The 21,527-nt window shown below is 35.2% G+C and overlaps 1 protein-coding gene across 1 annotated transcript in view; it reads left to right on the top strand.

The window, feature by feature from the left end:
- LOC108514446 (uncharacterized) overlaps positions 1 to 21,527 on the top strand; it is a 191,047-nt gene that overhangs the window by 120,646 nt on the left and 48,874 nt on the right. The window contains exon 8 of the mRNA XM_017850721.1: positions 14,351 to 14,466. Coding sequence (XP_017706210.1) covers positions 14,351 to 14,466 — 116 coding nt within the window. The remainder of the gene's footprint in view (positions 1 to 14,350; positions 14,467 to 21,527) is intronic.

Genomic DNA, 21,527 nt, shown 5'->3' with positions numbered 1-21,527 from the left:
CTAACATGAGAAGAGGCATGCAGGTTTTATTTGTAAATTTTTAATATGCAAAATAGATAAGTTAATGATAAGCTATTTTCAGAAAAGAACATAAAATTGGAAACTTTGAAATGAATTTGTATTCTAATAGCTTAACATTCATAATACTTTATGACCTCTTTGCAGTAGGCAGGAGAGGGCATATTTTATACATAGAAATAATTGACAAATGTGTATTGAGTACCTGCTATCTGGGCTAGATGCACTGCTTGTTGCTGGAGAGATACTGGAGTACAAAGTAAAGACGTTGACCTAGTGGCACTTACATTCTAGTTGAGAAGATAGCTAATAAGCAAGTAAACACATTTCTGATGCTTTGGTCTAACAGAATAGTTCTGATGTAGGAGTTTACAGTATTTTCAACAGTCACCCTGTGAGGATCTGGAGAGTTGCTTGGGGGATTGCTTAGATGTGCCTCCTAGCACTTTATAATGCAGTTCCATTCTTTGTTTTTTAAAGCCACACTTTGTTGGAAAAGTAGTATTATTCATGTTTTGCTGTGAGTCTGATCTCTTTTCCTCATGAATAGATGTTTAATTCAAACTTTTCTTGGCATTGGAAAAGTTTGTGCATTTTGGAACAAAGTAAAAAACCATTTTATTATGGAAAATCTAAATATACAAAAGTAAAGAAACTAGGATAATAAATCCACAAATATTCATCATCCAGCTCCAATAATTATGAATTCATGGCCAGTATTATTTTATCCACGCACCCATCCAATTCCCTTCTCAGCTTGGATTAGATGAGGCAAATTCTTTGATATCCATTCATAAATATTTTTCAGCTTGTTTATAAAAGATGAAGAATCTCTTCTTAAAGCACAATCAAAATACATCACCTAAAATTAACAACATATTAATATGAACTAATATATAGTAATTGTTCTAATGTCCATGTTTCATTATATTTGATAGAGGCTTCATTCAAATACAGATGGAGTTGTTACATCTTTTTTTGCTTCCATCTTTTAAAAGGATAAAGGCTTTTGTTATAAATGTACAGAATGAAAGTGAAAATGTCCTCTGAGTTTTAAAGGCAAAGAAGTGTTGACTAAGGACTTTTTGTTCATGTTTTGAAACGTGACCATACAAAATGCTGTGCTATATGTATATAGGAATACAAATTAATTTTAGATGTCATTCATGTCTTATAAGGAATTTGCAGTCTTGTGGCTGAATTAGAATGCAAGGAAAGGTAATCCCTTTTGTAATCTATAGTACAAGGCAATGGGGTGTTTTCTGTTCCTGTGGTGGATATTAGTAGTTCTCCTTCTCCATGGTCATTCATGTCAGCATATCAGGATCAGTGAAGTGATTGCAAGGTATATTTTTCTAAATACTGAAAAGAAAAAGCTCACTTTTAGGAAGCTGAGGTGGACAGATCACTTGAGTTTGGGAGTTTGAGAACAGCTGGCCAACATGGTGAAACCCCATCTCCACTAAAAATACAAAAATTAGCCAGATGTGGTGGTGCGTACCTATAATTCCAGCTGCTCAGGAGGCTGAGGCAAGAGAATCGCTTGAACCTGGGAGGCAGAGGTTGCAGTGAGCCGAGATCATGTCACTGCACTCCAGTCTGGGCAACAGTCAGAGTTTTTTTCAAAAAAAAAAAAAAAAAAAAAAAGAAAAGATAAAGCTGAGAATTATTTAACCTTTTAATAATTAGAGTAGATTCAGGGTTATCTTTGTTATCACATCGTCACATTCCTTTGAATTAAAATGTACCATCATGAGTGGAAAGATAAAAAATAATGGTACAGCTTGGCCTTGAAAATTGCCCATACTTTGGGAAGGTAGAGATCAGTGAGGATGGGTTATTGGAGGACCATGGCTTAGGCAACTGTGTGGAGATTATTTTAGGTTAAGGTAGTAGAGTAGTTTAACTGGAGGGAAGGTTCATATGTGGACATAGTAGTTAGTAAGACCAGTAAGATAGAGTGAAAAATAAACTTAATTTTGTTCTTAATTCTTAAAATTTCTATGAAAGTAGTACATATTATGTTTCTCAAAAGAACCAAATTAAGTTGAATTTGATCTGTTGGTGTGTAGGAGGGAGAAGACAGAGCATATTTAGAATATTTTATTAGTACCATCAATTTTCAATTATTAGTAATGATGGAAGCAGAATCCATGTGGCTGAGCTTCATAGATAACATCCAAAGCATTGATATTCAGATTTTTCTTCATTCTCTTAAGACTTAGTCTTTTACTTATATTGATAACAAGTAGAAATAATGATTTGTGTTACACTTTGCTTTGTTTCTGATGAGAGGACTGAAAAGGATAGGTAGAAATTGGCTAATCCATACATCTAATAATTGTAAACATTGATCACAATAATAGAAAGTCTTTGCCTTAGCTCATTTCACTATTCTTGTTTCTTATATTTATGTGTGATATTTGCTTTTTATCTTTATATTTTACTTTAGCTTTATCACTTGGACTTCATGAGCCTCTCAGTACTAACACAGATTTTTAGTTTAATTCTCCACATTACTATGCCTACAATTTAGTGAAGTTCCCACCAGTCATATACAGTTCATACCTTGTAAGGTGACAAGCTAGTTTCTAAAGTAAAACATCTGGAATGAATATATAGATATAGGCAGGGCTAAAATTTTGTTCTGTAGTTATCCCTTTGTTTTTGTCTCCAGGATCTTTTTTTCCTCTTTTGAATGTATTATGTTAATGAGCTTTCTTTTTTTTTTTTGAGACGGAGTCTCGCTCTGCCGCCCAGGCTGGAGTGCAGTGGCCAGATCTCAGCTCACTGCAAGCTCCGCCTCCCGGGTTCACGCCATTCTCCTGCCTCAGCCTCCCGAGTAGCTGGGACTACAGGCGCCCGCCACCTCGCCCGGCTAGTTTTTTTTTGTATTTTTTTAGTAGAGACGGGGTTTCACCGTGTTAGCCAGGATGGTCTCGATCTCCTGACCTCGTGATCCGCCCGTCTCGGCCTCCCAAAGTGCTGGGATTACAGGCTTGAGCCACCGCGCCCGGCCAATGAGCTTTCAGTAAAGATAATGTTACATTAGTGACCTTCAATCTTCTGACAAACCAGTCATCAAAAACTGATGAAAATAACAAAATACTCTTTTTTAGGGGATTAGTTTCTTATTTTGTTTCCTAAAAGGCTAGCTCATTGAATTTGCTCAGAATTTGCACCATTATTCTAGCTCATGCATAACCTGTGAATAAATAAAATACCAAAGATTTATGACCATGCATTTTGTAGGTAGTTTTTGTTTTCTAAAGCTTAATCATTCTTTCACATTACCCATCAAATACCTCTTCATTGTGGAAATTCTGGAAAACCAAATGTTCAGGTCTGTTTCTTTATAAAACCTGTAGAAATTTCCTTTAGTGATGGAGCTTATATGTGAAGATATCATGGAAAGTCATCCCTTGACCCCTGTCATTCTTGGTTCTAGATTTCTCAATGCTGGGATTATCAACCAGCTTCAGAGAGAACTGGTGAGGTTGGTTCACCTCTCAGTTAACATGGCCTGCTTCTATTCATTCACCTAGCTTTTAAACTGTTAACATGTAAGATTTGATTTTATCAGGTTATTTCTGTGTGGTATAGAAACCAAACTGGGCAGAGTTTGAGCCAAATATGTCCAATGTGCTTAATCACTCATGTCCAACTCATATGTATTTGCTTCAGACTCACAGACTGCTTCCTAATCTTGTACTCCAAAGCTCAGTGGCAAGTCTGGTTTCACAGTGAAACCATGGTTTAGGTACAATGGCAATTGATATGGAGAAAAAACAATTAGAATAACATTCCTTAAGAGGTGGCTGTATGTAAGTCAGATATTTAAGGTTTCATAAACTCCACAATCAGCCCATTCAGAAATAAGAGAATAGAATACAGAAAAAAAAAAAAAATCGATCAAACCAAAAGCTACTACTTTTATCATTTTGGCACAATTTCGTCAAGTCTTTTTGTTTATGGACTTTTTTTGGTCCATAATTAAAAGCACAAGGTATATGAGACTTTTTTCTTACAATACAGTTATAATGTAAAATATTTCATGAGCATAACTTTTGTTGTTGAGGAGTAAGTCAATGCATGATATAGTAAAATTTACCCAGTCTCCCATTTCTGGACATTTATATTATATTTACATTTATATTTTTTCCAGTTTTATTTTTATGTTGGAGTCCCAAAGACTACCCCAAGTTTGGTGATTCATTAGAGGATCTCACAGTACTTAGCATATGGTTGTAGTCATGGCTAAGGTTTATTACAGTGAAAGGTTGCAAAGCAAAATCAGCAAAGGGAAGAGGTACAGGGAATGAAATCCACAGGAAACCGGGAGCAAGAGTCCAATAGTTCTCTCCCAATGGAGTCAGAAAGGATGCCCTGAATTCCTCCAGCAACAAGTCATATAACACGTGTGAAGTGTTATATACCTGGGATGTTTAAAACTTAGTACGCACAATTTTTATTGGAGCCTAGTCACATAGGCATACTCTGCCTAGCATGTACCAACATTCTGGATTTCTGGAAGGAAAGCAGGTATTCAGCAAAAACCATATTGCTTGCACAATTGGTCTGGGTATAGTGAGACACTCTTATCATTTAGGGAAAGTTTTATATCAGGAATTGTTTACCTGCTGAGTTCTAAGATATCAACTGAAGGTCAACTTTACAAGCAGATGTTGCTAAGAGTAGCAGTCTCAAGCTTGGTATATTAAATGTTTTCTGTATAATTATTATAAATAATGCTATAATAAACAATTTTGTTAACCGTTAGTCACATTTCAGATAATTTTCTTAGGAAAGACTCTTAGAAATTGGTATTAAAAAATATGAACATTTAAAAGACTTTTATTACTGACAATTACTTTCCTAAAAGTCTTTTCAAATTTTCATTTTCATCAGAGATGTATGAGTTTAGGCATTAAAGCCTTGGCTAAAATAGGTAAGGTACATATGATTCATTAATATATGATAAACTTGGAATAAGTATTTTTTTAAAAAAATCAAATTATGTGAGATAAACAAAAGACTAGTTAATTGTTGCTTCTTTTCAGGTAGACTACTAAGAATATGCCCTTTAAATTATCACTCGGTGTCCACTTTTCCCCAGGACCTCTGTCTTGCTTGTTTAGAAACCTATACTTCACTGTCATCTATAAAACATGTATCATCTAGTTCACCAGAACAATCATTAGTGCTACACAATTAGTGCATATCCTGTTCCAGTAACTGTGGTTATGCAGGCAGCAAAACTGTTCGGGACACAGTCTCAATCCTGCTGGAGTTTGCAGCCCATTGCCCGCAAGAGCTGCGTTTGGCAGGGTGCTTCCTGACGAAAATGACAAATATGCTGCCATACAAGAGGCTTTTTCAAATTACGAAGCCAGATAGTAGCCCCTACATTGCAGGAGTCAATCTTTGATAGACTTGTCATCAGGACTTCCAATTTTCTTAATCAAGAGTCTTCACTTTGTAAGCCTGAGAACAAAGTTTTGTAAAGCTATTATGACACAGCAGGCTGTCTGTCTCCCTTCCTGGGAAGGTAATGTGAGTTCTTACTTTTACCTAATGATACTGTGGTTCACACACTGCCCACCCCCACCCCCAACTGCACACCCACTCCCTCAAAGGTGCCATGGAGGGCATATTTAAAGGAAACATTCATTTTATTATGTACTCTTTATTAAAGGAGTTTAACAAATTTTATTTTCTTCCTTTACATAATACAAAATGTTCTCCTTTAGAAAAAGATGATAAAATTTAGTCTCAATCTAATGTGTTCCCTTAAGAGGCAAACATTTCCTAACTTCATTTTGGCTTTCTCCATACCTTGCTTTGCTCATAATTTTTACATAATTTTTGCCCATTTTTACATAAAATTATAAAGACTTATTTTTAATGTGTTTTCTCTAAAATTGCCATTAGTTATGATTAATTGCAAAACATTTGGAAAATACAGAACATTATCATGACAGCCACCTAGTATTCTGCTGCCCAAAGACAATTGCTTGTAATTTTTTTTTTCTCTTAGTTAAGCCACCCAGCTTTATAGGATCACCCAGAGGCTGCTCCCATGATATAAGGAAGAGCTTTGTGAAGGGCATGGTCATGATTCAAGTGATTCAGTTTGAGTTGCTAAAACAGAGAAAATTCATATTTAAGTTATAAGAAAATAAAAATCGCCATTATATTGGGTCTCTGGGTACATGTTCTAAACCAAATAAAATGTTTAGTCTTTGCAAGTGCCTAACAGTACAAACTGGTTATTGTTTCTTTGGATAATCATAGAACAGAAATCCGTTTGAAAGCTCATTTCATTTGAACTGTGAGTAAGTTCAAGTTTATACCCTAGGGGAAGAAAATGGTTTGGTTCCTAAGAAAGTAGAATATGCAGAATAGAAACTGTGAGGTGAAGCCAGGCAGGACCACACTTTAAGACCAAGCTGTAGTATCCATGTAACTGCACCTGATCCTGTGAGAACTGAGTATACTGGTGAGGCAAAGAATTGCTAGTTCTCTTATACCGTGGTTTCTAAATTCTTTTATTGATTCATGCTTCAGTCTTCAGTTAAGTGTTTTCTGAGCAAATTTTCAGAGCATTGGTATATTTGATAATGATTTTTTTCCTGGCCTTTACACATTGAAGACAGTTTGGTTATAAAATTTATTTAACTTTTCACTTTCCTGAAAATTCTGTTGGTGGTCTATTATTTGTTGATTCTTTTGCTGTTTCACAGAAGAAATTTGAGAATAACCTGGAGTTTATACCTTTGCAGATGTTTTTCTTCTTGAATATGTATGAAATTTTCTTTATTCTTATCATTTAAATTTTCTTTACTCCTGTAATTTTGCAGAATATATTTGTATGCAAGTCTCTTTTAATAAACTTGCCCCAAAATTCAATAAACTCCAATAGTCAGATGATTCAAATCTTTTGTTCAGCTCAGGAAATTATTACATAGCATATTTTCTTCATTTCTGATTGTTCTAGTTTCATCTTCAGTAATGTGTGTGGTTCCTTTGATGGATATTTATTTTTTGTGCTCTTTAATCTATAATCTTCTCTCTTATAATTCTCATCTTTGATGCTTTTCTTCTGCATTCTAGGAGTGCTTGCCAAATCCAGTCATTTGATATTCTATGCTGTCACTTATACTCCTACTAACTCTGAAGTACATTTTTATTCTGCCATTACATTTTTGGTTTCTTTGTATTTCTTCCCTTTTAAAATGCTAATTTTCATTTTATTTGACTTACAATTATTATTATTGTTAAACTCTTAGTTATTTCCTTATTGTTTTGACTTCTATTTCAAGGAGTTGGCTTACTATAATATAGTGAGAATGCCAAGCACTTTTCTATAATTTTCCCATGTGTCTAGCAGAATATTTTTAGACTTAAACACTTTTACTGAATTTTTAGAATTGTAGACTGTGTTAGTTTCCCTAAGGCTGCTGTAACAAATTACCGAAAACCTGGTAACTTGAAACAATCCCCAATTTTTTCTTATATTTGTAGAGGCTAGAAGTTTGAAATCAATTTCACTGAATTAAGTCAAGGTGTCTGCAGGAGTAGTTCCTTCCAGAGACACTAGGGAAGAATCTCTTTCCTTGTCTTTTCCAGCTTCTGGAGGCCACCTGCATTCCTTGGCTCAGGAGCCCTTTTTCACATCACTCCATTCTATTTTTTGCCTCATCACATCTTCTCTTCTGTAGTAAAGTCTCCCTCTGCCTCTCTTGTAAGGACACTTGTAATTACATGTGGGGCCCACCAGGACAGTCCCAGATAATCTCCCTCCCCATTTCAGAATCCTTCATTTAATCACAGTTGCAAAGTCTCTTTTGCCATATAAGCTAACATTTATAGGTTCCAGGGATTAGGACATGGTTCTCTTTCTGACTGGTCTACCAGAGACCCTTTCCCTTTTGTCAGTCACAGGTAAGCTTCAAGATAGATCTGGGTTCACACAACTTCTTACCCTCTGTCTGAACTTGAGCAAGGGACATAATAAGTTTTCTCCTCTGTCAAATGGAACATCCGCCTCATAGGGTTATTCTGCAGCATAGGTCAGGTAATGTGTGTAAATTGTTTAGTAATTTGAGCCTTCAATAAGTGTTAACAAGTATTACCATGATTAATATAGGCCCTAGTTTATTTACGCTGCCCCAGATAAGGAGAAATTGATCTATGCAGTGAGTGATTACAAATAGAAAGAACGTGTGGATTTTTCTCAGCCCTGAGAAAAATCTAGTTCTATAGTTGATGATCAGGTGTCGATGCCTGGTTCTCTGCCTAATTCCCAATAACTTGCAGACATCTGTCTCAAACAGTTGAGCTCTGCTAAGGTGGAGACTTGCCTATTCTACACCTTCGTTCTTATTATTTTCAGCTATTTAGCTCATGAAAAATTACAATCTCCATTATGCATTGTTATCAATACCTGCCCTTCCCAGCCTCCACACAGAATTCTTTCCTTTCCATAGGACTGTATCAAATACTGCTGCTGAAGTCAGGGCTGCTTTCTTTCCTAGTTGTTGTCCTGGAGCTGTAGTGTCTACGTGAATTGTGGTAGATGAAGGTAGGAAAAGGGAATCAGTTATTTTAAAGCAGCACCTACATTGTAGAGAAACATTTTTCATTCTTTTTTTTTTCTGTATTTTTTCCTTGGGAGATATTAAGCATCTTTCTACCGTTTTGCAGATTAGGGAGGGGTGAGTATATTATTATGTAAAAGTCACTGATTGCTTTCTTCAATTCATTTCCATTATCCTAATTAAATTTTCTTCTCAATTGCAAATTGGTAAATAAATTAGATTTATTTTTTGTGACCTTGAGATTTTCATCTTCTCCTTTGTCATTATAGTATTTATTGAGGTTGTAAAGGGGCTGCCTCATATGCCTCAACAGACCATATTGAACCAGAAGTCATTATTTTCTTGAAGATTTTTTAATCTACTATTAGCTTCAAAGTATCTTCCCAACTGTTCGAATACTTGGCAATTCAGAAAGATGTTACGCAACAGTAATGCTACTGTTCTATATCACATTCTTTTCTGGTCAGAATGAATTCCCTTATATATTCTGACTTACCTTAAGCTTATTTGCTTCTTAGTATTTGCTCTCTATCTACAAACCTCTGGTTTCTTCAGATAGCCGAAAAAGGATTAAAAGTATGTCTTACTTGCTATAAACTCATATATATATATATGTTTATTAAGTATAACTCACAGAATCACAAGATCCCACAAAGGTCCCACAATAGGCTGTCTGCAGGCCGAGGAGCAAGGAAAGCCAATCCAAGTTCCAAAACTGAAGAACTTGGAGTCTGATGTTCGAGGGCAGGAAGCATCCAGCATGGGAGAAAGATGTAGGCTGAGAGGCTAGGCCAGTCTCTCTTTTCATATTTTTCTGCCTGCTTATATTCTAGCCATGCTGGCAGCTGGTTAGATTGTGCCCATCCAGGCTAAGGGTGGGTCTGCCTTTCCCATTCCACTGACTCAAATGCTAATCTCCTTTGGCAACACCCTCACAGACACACCCAGCATCAATACTTTGTATTCTCCAATCCAATCTAGTTGACACTCATTATTAACCATCACAGCACACAAAGTGTTAAACAGAATATAGTATGAAAAGAATTATCCATATTTCTTAGATTTTTTATAACATAGAAACGGTATCCATTATTATTAACCGGCATTCACTAGATGTACATAATTTAGTCTATCGAATCTGTCAGGACTCAGAACACGATACCCCAAAAATGTGGTCTCTTGGCATACTGAGTATTTTGAGCTGCAAGGATTGAGAGGACAGTAGAAGCAGAAAGCTCTCTCTGGATTTTTCTCCCTCGAAGCTGGACATAGAAACTAGAATTCCTTTACTCCAAAGCTAGCCATAAAACCCAGGAAATTCACTCTCTGACGTCCTACCTTCCCTCCTGAAGACTCTCTTGTGACAAATGTCCTGCCCCATACCTGGAAGCGAAGACAAATCTGAAGAAATAGGCCTTGCTGAGTTTCCCCTAGTTTACTATCATAAGGTCATACTGCATTTTTGTCCAATCATACTTCTACATGACTGTCCATTCTTCATAAAAAATATAGTTTTCCCTGAGTCTTTGGGTCTTCATTTCTGAAGCTTCCCATGTTACACAAAACTTTGATAAACAAGCTTCTTATACTTTTCTCTTGTTTATCAGTCTTTGTTATAGAGATATCACCTCCATGAACACTTCCAATGGGCGAGCAAAATATATTACTTTTTCTACTCTACAAATCTTTGTTTTAATTAAATCTTTTTGGAAACAGCTTATTATAAACAAACAAAAGAAGGTGGTTTAAGTAATTTTAGAGTATATGCCTTGTTCATTTTGTACTATAAATTCAACACATAAGAACTGATTTAAATGGACATTTCAGTCATTAATTCTGAAATTTAAACTAATGTAACAGATGGAATTCAGCCACCCAAGCAAGCTTCTGGGGTTTGATTATTCAAATGATTAAGATGCTATTTGTCAACTCTAGTTTACCACCCCTTTTAATTATATAGATAATCAAACTAAGAACTGCTAATTCTGTCTCCTAGTTTGTAATTACCAACAGATTAAAACTGCATGTGCAATTAACTCAAAGAATTAATTGATACAAGAGAATTGATAAAAGGGAAACAGAACGAGCTTGGCATAAAAGAGGCTCTAGGGACACAGGACCACTAAACCCAGTAATATCTTTGGTTTTATCATATCCTAATAAAGATTCATTTTCATTTGAACTTCCTTCTACTCTGGAAGGCAGATATACAGACTATTTCTTAAGAGCATTTGGTTTCTAAGTTGACTGAAACAGTGTATTTTTAAACGCTGAACTACTATTGCCTTTGGGTCTTTTGCTGATATCCAGGTGAATTGAACCAATCTATTCATTTGCGATACGAAGATAATATTTGTCACTACAAAAATTACAGATGTGGGGACTGTTTTGACTACCTAAGAATTTTTCTTTCCTTCCTTTTTCTTTCCCTTGTTTCTCATTCCCTGACATTATCACCTGTCATATACGATCTTTTCAGTTTTCTGTGAGTCATTTGTATAATTTAAGCTTCTAAAATAACAACTGCTTATTAGGTTTTGGAAATGTCTCCCACCTATGTAAATAATTGGCTAATTGTCAACTACATAAATTTGAATAAAAACAGAAAATAAAATTGAAAAATGATTATCATTATAAACATCAAGATGATGCTAGAAAATGAGGGGAGATGGTCTGGTGAAAATATCTAAAATAAGAATTTTAAAAGTCAATTTTTAAGGATTTTGTGTTTCTTCATGTATTTATTTCTGTTGGATTCTATGGGACCTTTCACTTTTACAGTTTTGTTGGTTAGCCTTGTAGTCAATGCCAAATCAGTTTCTAATCCAGGAGCACACGCGTGTGCGTGCACACAGACACTTGGGGCACACCATTATATTCAGTTTTATGGTGCATACAAAGCAAGCGAAAGACTTTTAAGTCGATATGCAAATTAGATATGCAGAAAGGCAGCACGCTAACATGAATTAATATTTTTTGATGATAGTCTGAAATATTGAAGAAATGCAAAATCAGATATCAGTATGAGTAGTTAATTAACAAATTTTTTTATGTTCAAGGATAGCTACTTTTTAACTCCTTGTTAAACTGAGGTGACCATTTTGGTTTCTTTCCAAATCTTGATATTGAGTTTTCCTCAGATTTGTTTACTCTTACGATATTTTCTTCTGTCCTGCTGACTGATAACTGGGATTACTGACAAGATTTCTGTTCCATCTATCAATATATAGCCTACTCTTGTGCAGATGTGTACACACACACACGCACGCACACACACACACACCCCTGGGATTCAGAAACTTTATTTCTATGTGGCATTATCTGTGAAGATTGTTGACTCCAGGAAGGGTTTGTGAAGATTTAGTCTGATTAATGACTTTGGTCGTCATCAAACTATTAGCTTGTAACTTTCGACCGACTTTGTGGAATAAATTGGAATTTGTTGCTTGTCACCTTCTGTGCCTGGCTTCTAAGGGGGAGTCATTAGCATACATCAGTATGTGAATGATTACCTTGAGGATTTTAGTGGAGGCTTTACTGCTTCCAGAAAAGTTATAGCTATATTTTCTAGTATGATACCTATATACTGGGAGAAAATAATGCATGGTGTTTTCAACTCTGTGAGTCTGCTTTGTGAGTAAACAAGATAAAACATTTGAAAATGCTCTGGACACTATTGGAAAAATAAGTCGTGTAGGTTTTAGTTTCATATATTGGGTTGGACTCTTCAGTATCAAGAAGATAACCTCTTTGCCTGTAAGATTTAACCTTTTCAGACCAATTCTTTTTTTAATCACAGAGGAATTTTATTTATTTATTTAATTTTATTTTTTAAATTAATAAATAATAATTGTACACATTCATGGGAGTACAGAGTGATGTTTTTATACATATAATATATAGTGATCAGATCAGGGTAGTTAATGTATTTATCATCTCAGACATTTGTCTTTTCTTTGTGTTGGGAATGTTCAGTATCCTCCTTCTTATTCACCAGTGTTTTCATAGCTACCTCATTCACATTGCTAATAAATCAGAAACACAGAGCTGTTCCAGGTAAGTTATAGTCCTTGCCTTGAAACAGTTTATAAATTCAAAAAGAAGATTGGAAAGAGAAGCACGATTATCTAAAATATGAGATATCGTTTATTGTATGTAATGGTGCATTAAGGGGAGTGGGTAGGTCAGGAATAATGCTGATAAGTTGGAGAATGCTTTGAATTCATTAAGAGGGCTTCATAAGAAATGTAAGCGTGTATACATCTTAATAACTCTTGTGTTACTCTTTTATACTCCCTTGATCTTATAAAGCTGCCAAATGAAAATATAAAGGGCATGGCCTTTTCCTTGCTATCTTCTTCTTAGGTACTAAAATGCTCAGATTCTCTACAAGCTACTTGTTATTGGCCTTTGCTTCCATTAAAGAATTTTGAGTTCGAGACCATCCTGGCTAACACTGTGAAACCCCGTCTCTACTAAAAAATACAAGAAATTAGCCGGACGTGGTGGCAGGTGCCTGTAGTCCCAGCTACTCAGGAGGCTGAGGCAGGAGAATGGCATGAACCCCGCGAGGGGAAGCTTGCAATGCAGTGAGCCGAGATCCCGCCACTGCACTCCAGCCTGGGAGAAAGAGTGAGACTATGTCTCCAAAAAAAAAAAAAAAAGAATTCCACTGATTCACATTGAATTTTGATTGAAATATGTGATTGTGTTGCCTCTTCAAGAGATTTTGCCTTTTTGAAAGAGTGCAGAGACTCTTGACTGAAATGGATGAAGTAGAATGTGTATGTAATGATTAGAATGTCTCTGAGATAACATTACCTTTTTATTGTTTTATGTTACTTCGTCGCCTCCCCATAGACCACTCAACTTATGATCCTGTAAATAAATTGAAGCAGTGAAGTGAGAGAATTTATTACTTCTTGAGTTTTCTATAAATTTATATACAACTAAGCAGTCCATGGATGACTTTATTACATTGAAAGTTTCAGGAAAGACTATATAGATACACATATATACATATATGAAGGAAAATTGGAAATATGAAAATAGTTGGGTTCATTTGGATGGGAGGATTGAACTGAATTTTCTTCTTTTTAAATGATTAATATCTCTGAGAAAAAAATGGACAAATCAATCTTAAATCTCCTTCCTATGATTAAAGAAAAAAGGTTCCTGTAGAAATCTTATGTACCAACTGCCATGAGACAGAAGAAATATGTGGCGATGCTGGCTAACCTTTTGTGCTTTCAACCTATTTACCTTAAACACTTTTCATAATTTAATTTACTTTGCAATATCGAAACATGTGCCTTATAAAATACTGAATTTTCTTTTAAAGTGTGTAATACAGAGAGGTTTTCCTTTTATTTTTATAAGTGCTATTCGCAAATATGATTTTGCTTTAAGCCTCCTTTAAAGAAAAAGAGGTTGATGTTCTTCAGGAGGAGATAGTGAAGAGAATGAACCTATTCGTTTTCTGATGGGCACACTGTGCAATAAAAACATGAGAGCCTTACCATATGAAGGCGCCAGTTAATTGAAGCCTCTCTCTCTATGCAGTCCTATCATTTCTTCATTTCTCTCTGATTAGATGACAAGATGTGATTTTAATACAGAATAGTGAGGCCGTAAAGATGATTTGCTTTACTCTTTGCAACATTAAGCAATATAGTCAGTGTGTACTTTTCCCGGATAAATATTGTTTTAACCTGCATTGATATTTCTAACAGACAAAGCATTCTATGACTGGAGAGGATTTGTGCCGACAAGGTCTTTCTCTTTGGCTTATGACTCTGGTCGAGTTACCTTCTCTCAATCATCATCAATATTTCGGGATTATTATACTGTAAGTATTTATAAAACTGGATGTAGATTTGAATTATCATTTTTCCAGTAAATTATTGGGTTAATTTTGATGAAAGCACTTGAGATTTTACTATGGACCTATTTCAGTCCTAAGATAGTTCTCCACTGAAATTCATTTTTTTCTGAAGCAATGCTTTAGTTCTGTTCTTGTGTCTTGTGTAAATCTTGCTGATCACCCAATCCCACAATATGCGTGTCATTTTTTATTTGAAGAGCATTAGTTGAAGTGATCATCACATGGTTTGCCCCAAATGTGTTAGCACCTCAACTATTTTTGTCATGGTATATAGGCTATCAAGAAAACATAATGAAGGCAAGGGGAGAATGTAGATATCTGTTAAAGGCATAATAATGAAAGGATTAAAAAATATAAGAGCAGTTTTATGACCACATGTTGATGGTTTTCTGAATGAAGGCTCTAATCCAGGACATGAGAACTTGTGATACTAAAGCAGAATTGGTACTTTAAATTCATCTATTTCTCAAAGCATGTCCTAATATATACATGTGAATAGCAGAAGAAACTCATGTTATTCAGACATCTTTAGCAACAATTTCTTAAAAGACCATGTAATGCTATTTTACAATATTGTGTTTCTCAGTGTCTGTAAATATGTCTGGGTTTCTTGCATCTCCTACATGTTCTGTTCTGTGTGCGAATATGTCTGTCCTGTCCTTCATCTTCTTTATCTTTTTCTCTCTTTTCATATCACTGATTTTTTTTTTCCTGGACTTGCCATTTGCTGCTATTACAAAATACCACAGACTGGATGGATTAAATAACAAAAATTTATTTTCTTACTGTTCTGGAGAATGGAAGTCCAAGATAAAGTTGCTAGCAGCATTGGTTTCTACTGAGACCGCTTTCCTTGGCTTGCAGACTGCTACCTTCTCATTGTGTCCTCACATTGTCTTTCTTCTTTTTGTTTGAGATGGAGTCTCACTCTGTTGCTCAGGCTGGACTGCAATGGCGTGATCTCAGCTCACTGCAACCTCCACCTGCCGGGTTTAAGTGATTCTTGTGCCTCAGCCTTCTGAGTAGCTGGGATTACAGATGCTTGCCACTGTGCCTGGATAATTTTTGTATTTTTAGTAGAGACGAAGTTTCACCATATTAGTTAGGCTGGTCTCAAACTCCTGACCTTAGGTGATCTGCCCACTTTACCCTCCCAAACTGCTGGCATTACAGGTGTCTGCCACTGTGCCTGTCCATGTTGTCTTTCTTCTGTGCTAATGCATCCCTGGTATCATATTGGATTAGGACCCTACCCTTATGACATCATTTAATATTAATTACCTCCTTAAAGGCCTTATTTCCAAATTAAGATACAGTGGTGGTTTGAACTTCTACATATGAATTTCAAAGGGACACAATTTAGTCCATAACATCATTAGACAACTGAAATATATTTTACAAAATTATTTTATCTACCTGTTGAATAGTTCTTAATCTGTCATTTTAAATAACACATGTTGAATTTTTATTTTTTTCTGTAAACCAAAACTTTTAAGTTATTAACATATAATATTTAGCATATGTTGCTAAATTCCTTGTGAGTCAAATTTACTAAAACTAATTTTATTTTATTTTTAATGTTTGTATTAAGTTTGTTTTTATAGATTTAGCGATAGTAGTTAGTTGTTTTACATGGATAGTTATATTGTGCTGAAGTCTGGACTTTCAGTGTAGCTGTCACCTCAATAATGTACATTGTCCACAATAGATATCATTTCATCCCTCACCCCTATCCCATCCTCCCACCTATCAGCATCTCCAATGTCTATTGGATGACCATTGCTATCCATAGTTTAGCTCCCATTTACAAGTGAGAACATGTGGTTTTTGACTTTCTGCTTCTGAGTCATTTCGCTAGGATAATGGCCTCCAATTCCATCCACATTGCTTCAAAATACATGATTTCATTCTTTTATATGACTGAGTAGTATTCCACGGTGTGTGTATGTATATATATATATATTTCCCATATTTTCAATCCAATCATCTATTGATGGACATTTATGTTTATTTCATGACTTTGTTACTGTAAACAGTGCTGCCATAAACATAATGAATGTGTGTATCTTTTTTGATACAATGATTTCTTTTTGTTTGGGTAGATAGTAGTTGGATTGCTGAACTGAAGGGTAGTTCTATTTTTAGTTTTGAGAAATCTCCAGACTGTTTCCCATAGAGGGTGTACTAACTTATATTTCCACTAATTGTATAAGTGTTCCCTTTTCTCTGCATCCTCACCAACGTCTATTGTTTTTGACATTTCAGTAGCCACTCTGATGTGTAAGATGGTGTTTCATTGTGGTTTTAATTTGCATTTCTTTGGTGATTAGTGACGTGGAGCATTTTTTCATATGTTTGTTGGCTGCTTGTGTGTCTTGTTTTGAAAAATGTCCACTTATGTCCTTTGCCCACTTTTTAATGGGATTATTTGTTTTTTTCTTGTTGTTTGCGTTTCTAATAAATTCTGGATATTAACCTTTTGTCAGATGCATGTTTGCAAATATTTTCTCCCATTTGGTAAGTTGTCTGTTTGTTCCTTTAATTATTTCTTATCTTGTGCAGGAGCTTTTCAGTTTAATGAGATCTCATTTGTCCATTTTTGTTTTCATTGCATTTCCTTTTGAGGGCTTATCTGTAAATTCTTTGCCTAGGCCAATGTCCACAAGAGTTTTTCCTAGGTTTTCTTCTAGGATTTTTGTAGTTTCAGGTCTTAAGTTTAAGTCTTTAATCCATCTTGAGTTAATTATTACATACAGTGAGATATAGGGGTCCAGTTTTATTCTTCTGCATATGGCTTTACAATTTTACCAGCACCATTTCTTGAATAGGGTGTCCTTTCCCCAATGTATTTTTTAGTTGACTTTGTCAAAGATCACTTGGTTGTAATAATGTGACTTTATTTCTGGGTTATTTATTCTTCCATTGATGTATGTGTCTATTTTTGAACCAATATCATGCTGTTTTGATTATTATAGTCTTATATAATTTGAAGTCAGGTAATGTGATACCTCTAGCTTTATCATTTTTGCTTAGGATTACTTTGGCTATTCAGGCTCTTTTTTGCTTCCATATAAATTTTAGGATTATTTGTTCTAATCCTGTGAAGAATGGCATTGGTAATTTGACAGGAATTGTATTAAATCTATATACATTGCCTTGGGCAGTATGATCATTTAAACTATTTTTATCCTTCCAATTCATGAGCCTGGGATGCTTTTCCATTTGTTTGTGCCATCTGTGATTTCTTTCATCAGTATTTTTTAGTTTTCCTTCTTGAGATCTTTTCCTCCCTAGCTTAAACGTATTCCTTGGTGTTTTTTTTTTTCTCTGTACCTATTATAAATGGGATTGAGTTATTGATTTGGTTTCTCACTTGATCATTATTGGTATATTGAAATGCTGCTAATTTTTTGTACATTGATTTTGTATCTTGAAACTTTACTGAATGCATTTATCTGTTCTAATAGTTTTTTTGGATGGAGACTTTAGGTGTTTATAAACTGAAAATTTGGGGTGTACTGGAGTGGACACCAGATGGTCAATAAAGTGACCTTTTGTACCTGTCCAGTTAGAGATAATAAAGGTTTATATCTTACCCTTGTGTACCAACTACATGGGTGGGGCTATGTCTGAATAAATATGAGAGAATGATATTCAAAGACTCAAATTTTTTTTTGCTGCTCACTTCATTTTCAATTTTCACCACTGGAAGTTTAAATGGAAGTTTTAGTAAGGATTCCCCTTTTGTTTATTCTTTAAAATACCAACACTTATAACAGGAATCAAACACCCAAGTCCTTTTTTTGTTTGTTTGTTTGTTTTCAGTTTACTTTAAGTTCCAGGATATTGGCTGGGTGCGGTGGCTCATACCTGTAATCCCAGCACTTTGGGAGGCTGAGGCAGGTGGATCATCTGAGGTCAGGAGTTCAAGACCAGCCTGACCAACCTGAAGAAACCCCATCTCTACTAAAAATACAAAATTAGCCAGGTGTGGTGGCGCATGCCTGTAATCCCAGCTACTCAGGAGACTGAGGCAGGAGAATCACTTGAACCCAGAAGGTGGAGGTTGCGGTGCTGAGACAGCACCATTGCACTCCAGCCTGGGCAACAAAAGTGAAACTCCATCTCAAAAAAAAAAAAAAAAAAAAAGTTCCAGGATACATGTGCAGAATGTGTAGGTTTGTTACATAGGTATACATGTGCCATGGTGGTTTGCTGCACCTATCAACCTGGCACCTAGGTTTGGGTTTGTTACATAGGTATATGTGTGCCATGGTGGTTTGCTGCACCTATCAACCCGCCATGTAGGTTTTAAGCCCTGAATGCATTAGCTATTTGTCCTTATGCTCTCCCTCCCCTCCACACACCCCACTGCCACCCAACATGCCCAGTGTGTGTTGTTCCCCTCCCTGTGTCTGTGTAAACACCAAGATATAAGTAGTCTTTTTTCATTTTAAATAATGAAAATAATTTAAAATTATTGTTTATAAATTTATATTTTGTAAAATATACATAACATAAATTTTACCATTTTAACTATTTTTAAGTTTATAGTTCGTTGACATTCATCACAATCACATTGTGTGTAACCGTCATCACTATCCATCTCCAGAGCTTTTTTATCTTACCATACTGAAACTCTACACAGTAAACACTAATTGTCTGTATGTCCCTCCCTTGATTCCCTGGAAACCACCATTCTACTTTCTGTTTTAATTTGACTACTCTAGGTGTCTCATAAACAGAATCATAGAATATTGGTTCTTTTGTGGCTGGCTTATCTCAGCATGTTTTCAAGGTTCATACACATTGCATCATGTGTCAGAATTTCTTTCTTAGGCCAAATAATATTCGTTGCATGTATATACTACATTTTGTTTATCCATTCTTCCATCAGTGGCCACTTGGGTTGCTTCCACCTTTTGGATATTTTGAATAATGTTGCTACAAACATGGGTGTACAGATATTGTTTGAGTTCTACTTTTACTTCTTCTGGGTGTATACCTAGAAGTGTAATTGCTAGAATATATTGTATTTCCCTGTTTAATTTTTTGAGGAATAGCCATATCATTTTCCACAGCCGCTGTACCATTTTACCTGCCCACTAGCAATGCACAAGGGTTCCAGTTTCTCCCATTTTCTTATATTTTCTGGTGCTTCACATTCTAATGGATATGAAGTTGTAAGTCATCTTGATGTGAAATTGTTTAATCAATTCAGAAGACAAAACGTAACTGGGAAAACTCAAAACAGAGAAGCCTGCATTGTTAAAGGAGGAGTGGAAACAGGGACATAGGATATTTGGTCTTTGATTTCATTGGAAGAGAGATAAATATAACATACTCTACTTGGAAGAACTCTTTACAGCTTAGTTACTCTTATCAAAATTTTAATTTGCTATAATAAAGTCATTGTAGATATGCTTTCTTTAGGCTAGAAGAACACTATCCTTTATAAACTTGAAGTGCTTTTTAAATGTATTTTGTATCCTCATATGTTTTTAGTTCTAATTAAAAAATTCAGTAGTACTATATGTCTTTATGCTTTAATGTTTCACTTCTGCAACCACATGTTTATTGTAGTATAATTATATTAGAATTTCCAGTTACTTTAATCAGTGGCAGATGGGCCCTTAAACTTTTAATGTAAAATTTTAAAACTGCATCCTGAAGAAACAGTTTCTCATATTATTTTATGGTCTCTGAAGTACTAAGATATTTTTAACCTTATTAATTATCCTGAAAGATAATATTTATCTAAGGTGAGTGAGACTTGTGAATATAATTCCTCATGTAACATAAAATGTAATATTATACTGCAATCAGATAGGAAAGATCATCATCTCCAACTTTTTGTGGCAATGTCATAAGTCGTCATAACTCTTCTTTAAAAGGCTTGTTAACTTTATGATAATGTATGAAGCAATCATGGAACATATAATGTAGAGGATTGTAGTCATAGTTGAAAAAAAACAGCATCTAACCTTGGTATTTATCAAACTTCTGCCAAAAGACTGGACACCCATGCCGTAGAATTAGGAAGCGCTGACAAGCAAGGGAATGTCTGTGCTGCATGAGTACATGCACTTTGCAATGGTGATAGGGCCCAGGGATAGCAGGAAAATTGTTCCAGCCCCAGAAAGGACGGTTGTGGTTGTCCAAGGTGGAAAGACAGGATTCATCTCAGAGATTGAAAGAAATTCAGTGTGGCAAAAGCACAACATGCTAGAGGGAAGGTGGCAAGAAATGAAGCTAAAAAGATAAGTAAGGACCTGTAATCATCAAGTGCCATGTAGACCTCTTTGATGAGCTTATGCCCTAAGACAGGAGGAAGCCATTCAATCACTTTATGGCTTCTTAACTCTCAATGAAAAGAATTTGACTAACCTTGTTGCTTGAAGTACAGGATTACAAACAAATAGAATTCAGTCTCATAATAGGCTGCATTAAAAGTATTTACAGAGAACACATTATGGACTTCTGGACATTAGACTTTTCACCCCCATCCTCAACACTCCCACCAAGGGGAACACATCCTACATGAGAGAGGAGAATAAAAAAGTTGCTGGTCATATTTTTTAAAAAACATACCTGTAGGTTTAGGTCATGAAAAAATCAAAAGCAGGTCATTCGTTTTGTAGAAACATATTGTTTAAAAGTGAAAACAGGAATTTCAGGTATAGCTTAAGTTCTTCACATCAGGTTAATTTTGACCATAGAATGGATTGATGAGATTTTAATATATGAAATTTTCATTTTCTCTGGAGAAATTTCTTGAATCATTTTGTTAAAATGAATATCGTAAGAATCTAAGGAGATTTTCTTCTTCTGACTTGGAAATTTCAACATGTTTTTAACATTCCTTACCAAACTGTACTGTCAGATAACTGTGGGCATGCACTTGAACAATTTTATCACATAATAAAAAATAGTAAATTAAATTTTATTATGTAAAACATACTTGCTCATTTTCTTCTCCCTCATCACATTTTCTTCTCTTTGCCCTTTTTCTTTCTTTGCCCTTT

This window comes from Rhinopithecus bieti, unplaced genomic scaffold, assembly GCF_001698545.2.
Source record: "Rhinopithecus bieti isolate Rb0 unplaced genomic scaffold, ASM169854v2 scaffold_2451, whole genome shotgun sequence".
Taxonomy (NCBI): Eukaryota; Metazoa; Chordata; class Mammalia; order Primates; family Cercopithecidae; genus Rhinopithecus; species Rhinopithecus bieti.
The sequence above is the reverse complement of the archived record's forward strand: the minus strand, read 5'-3'. Positions and strand labels throughout refer to the sequence as shown.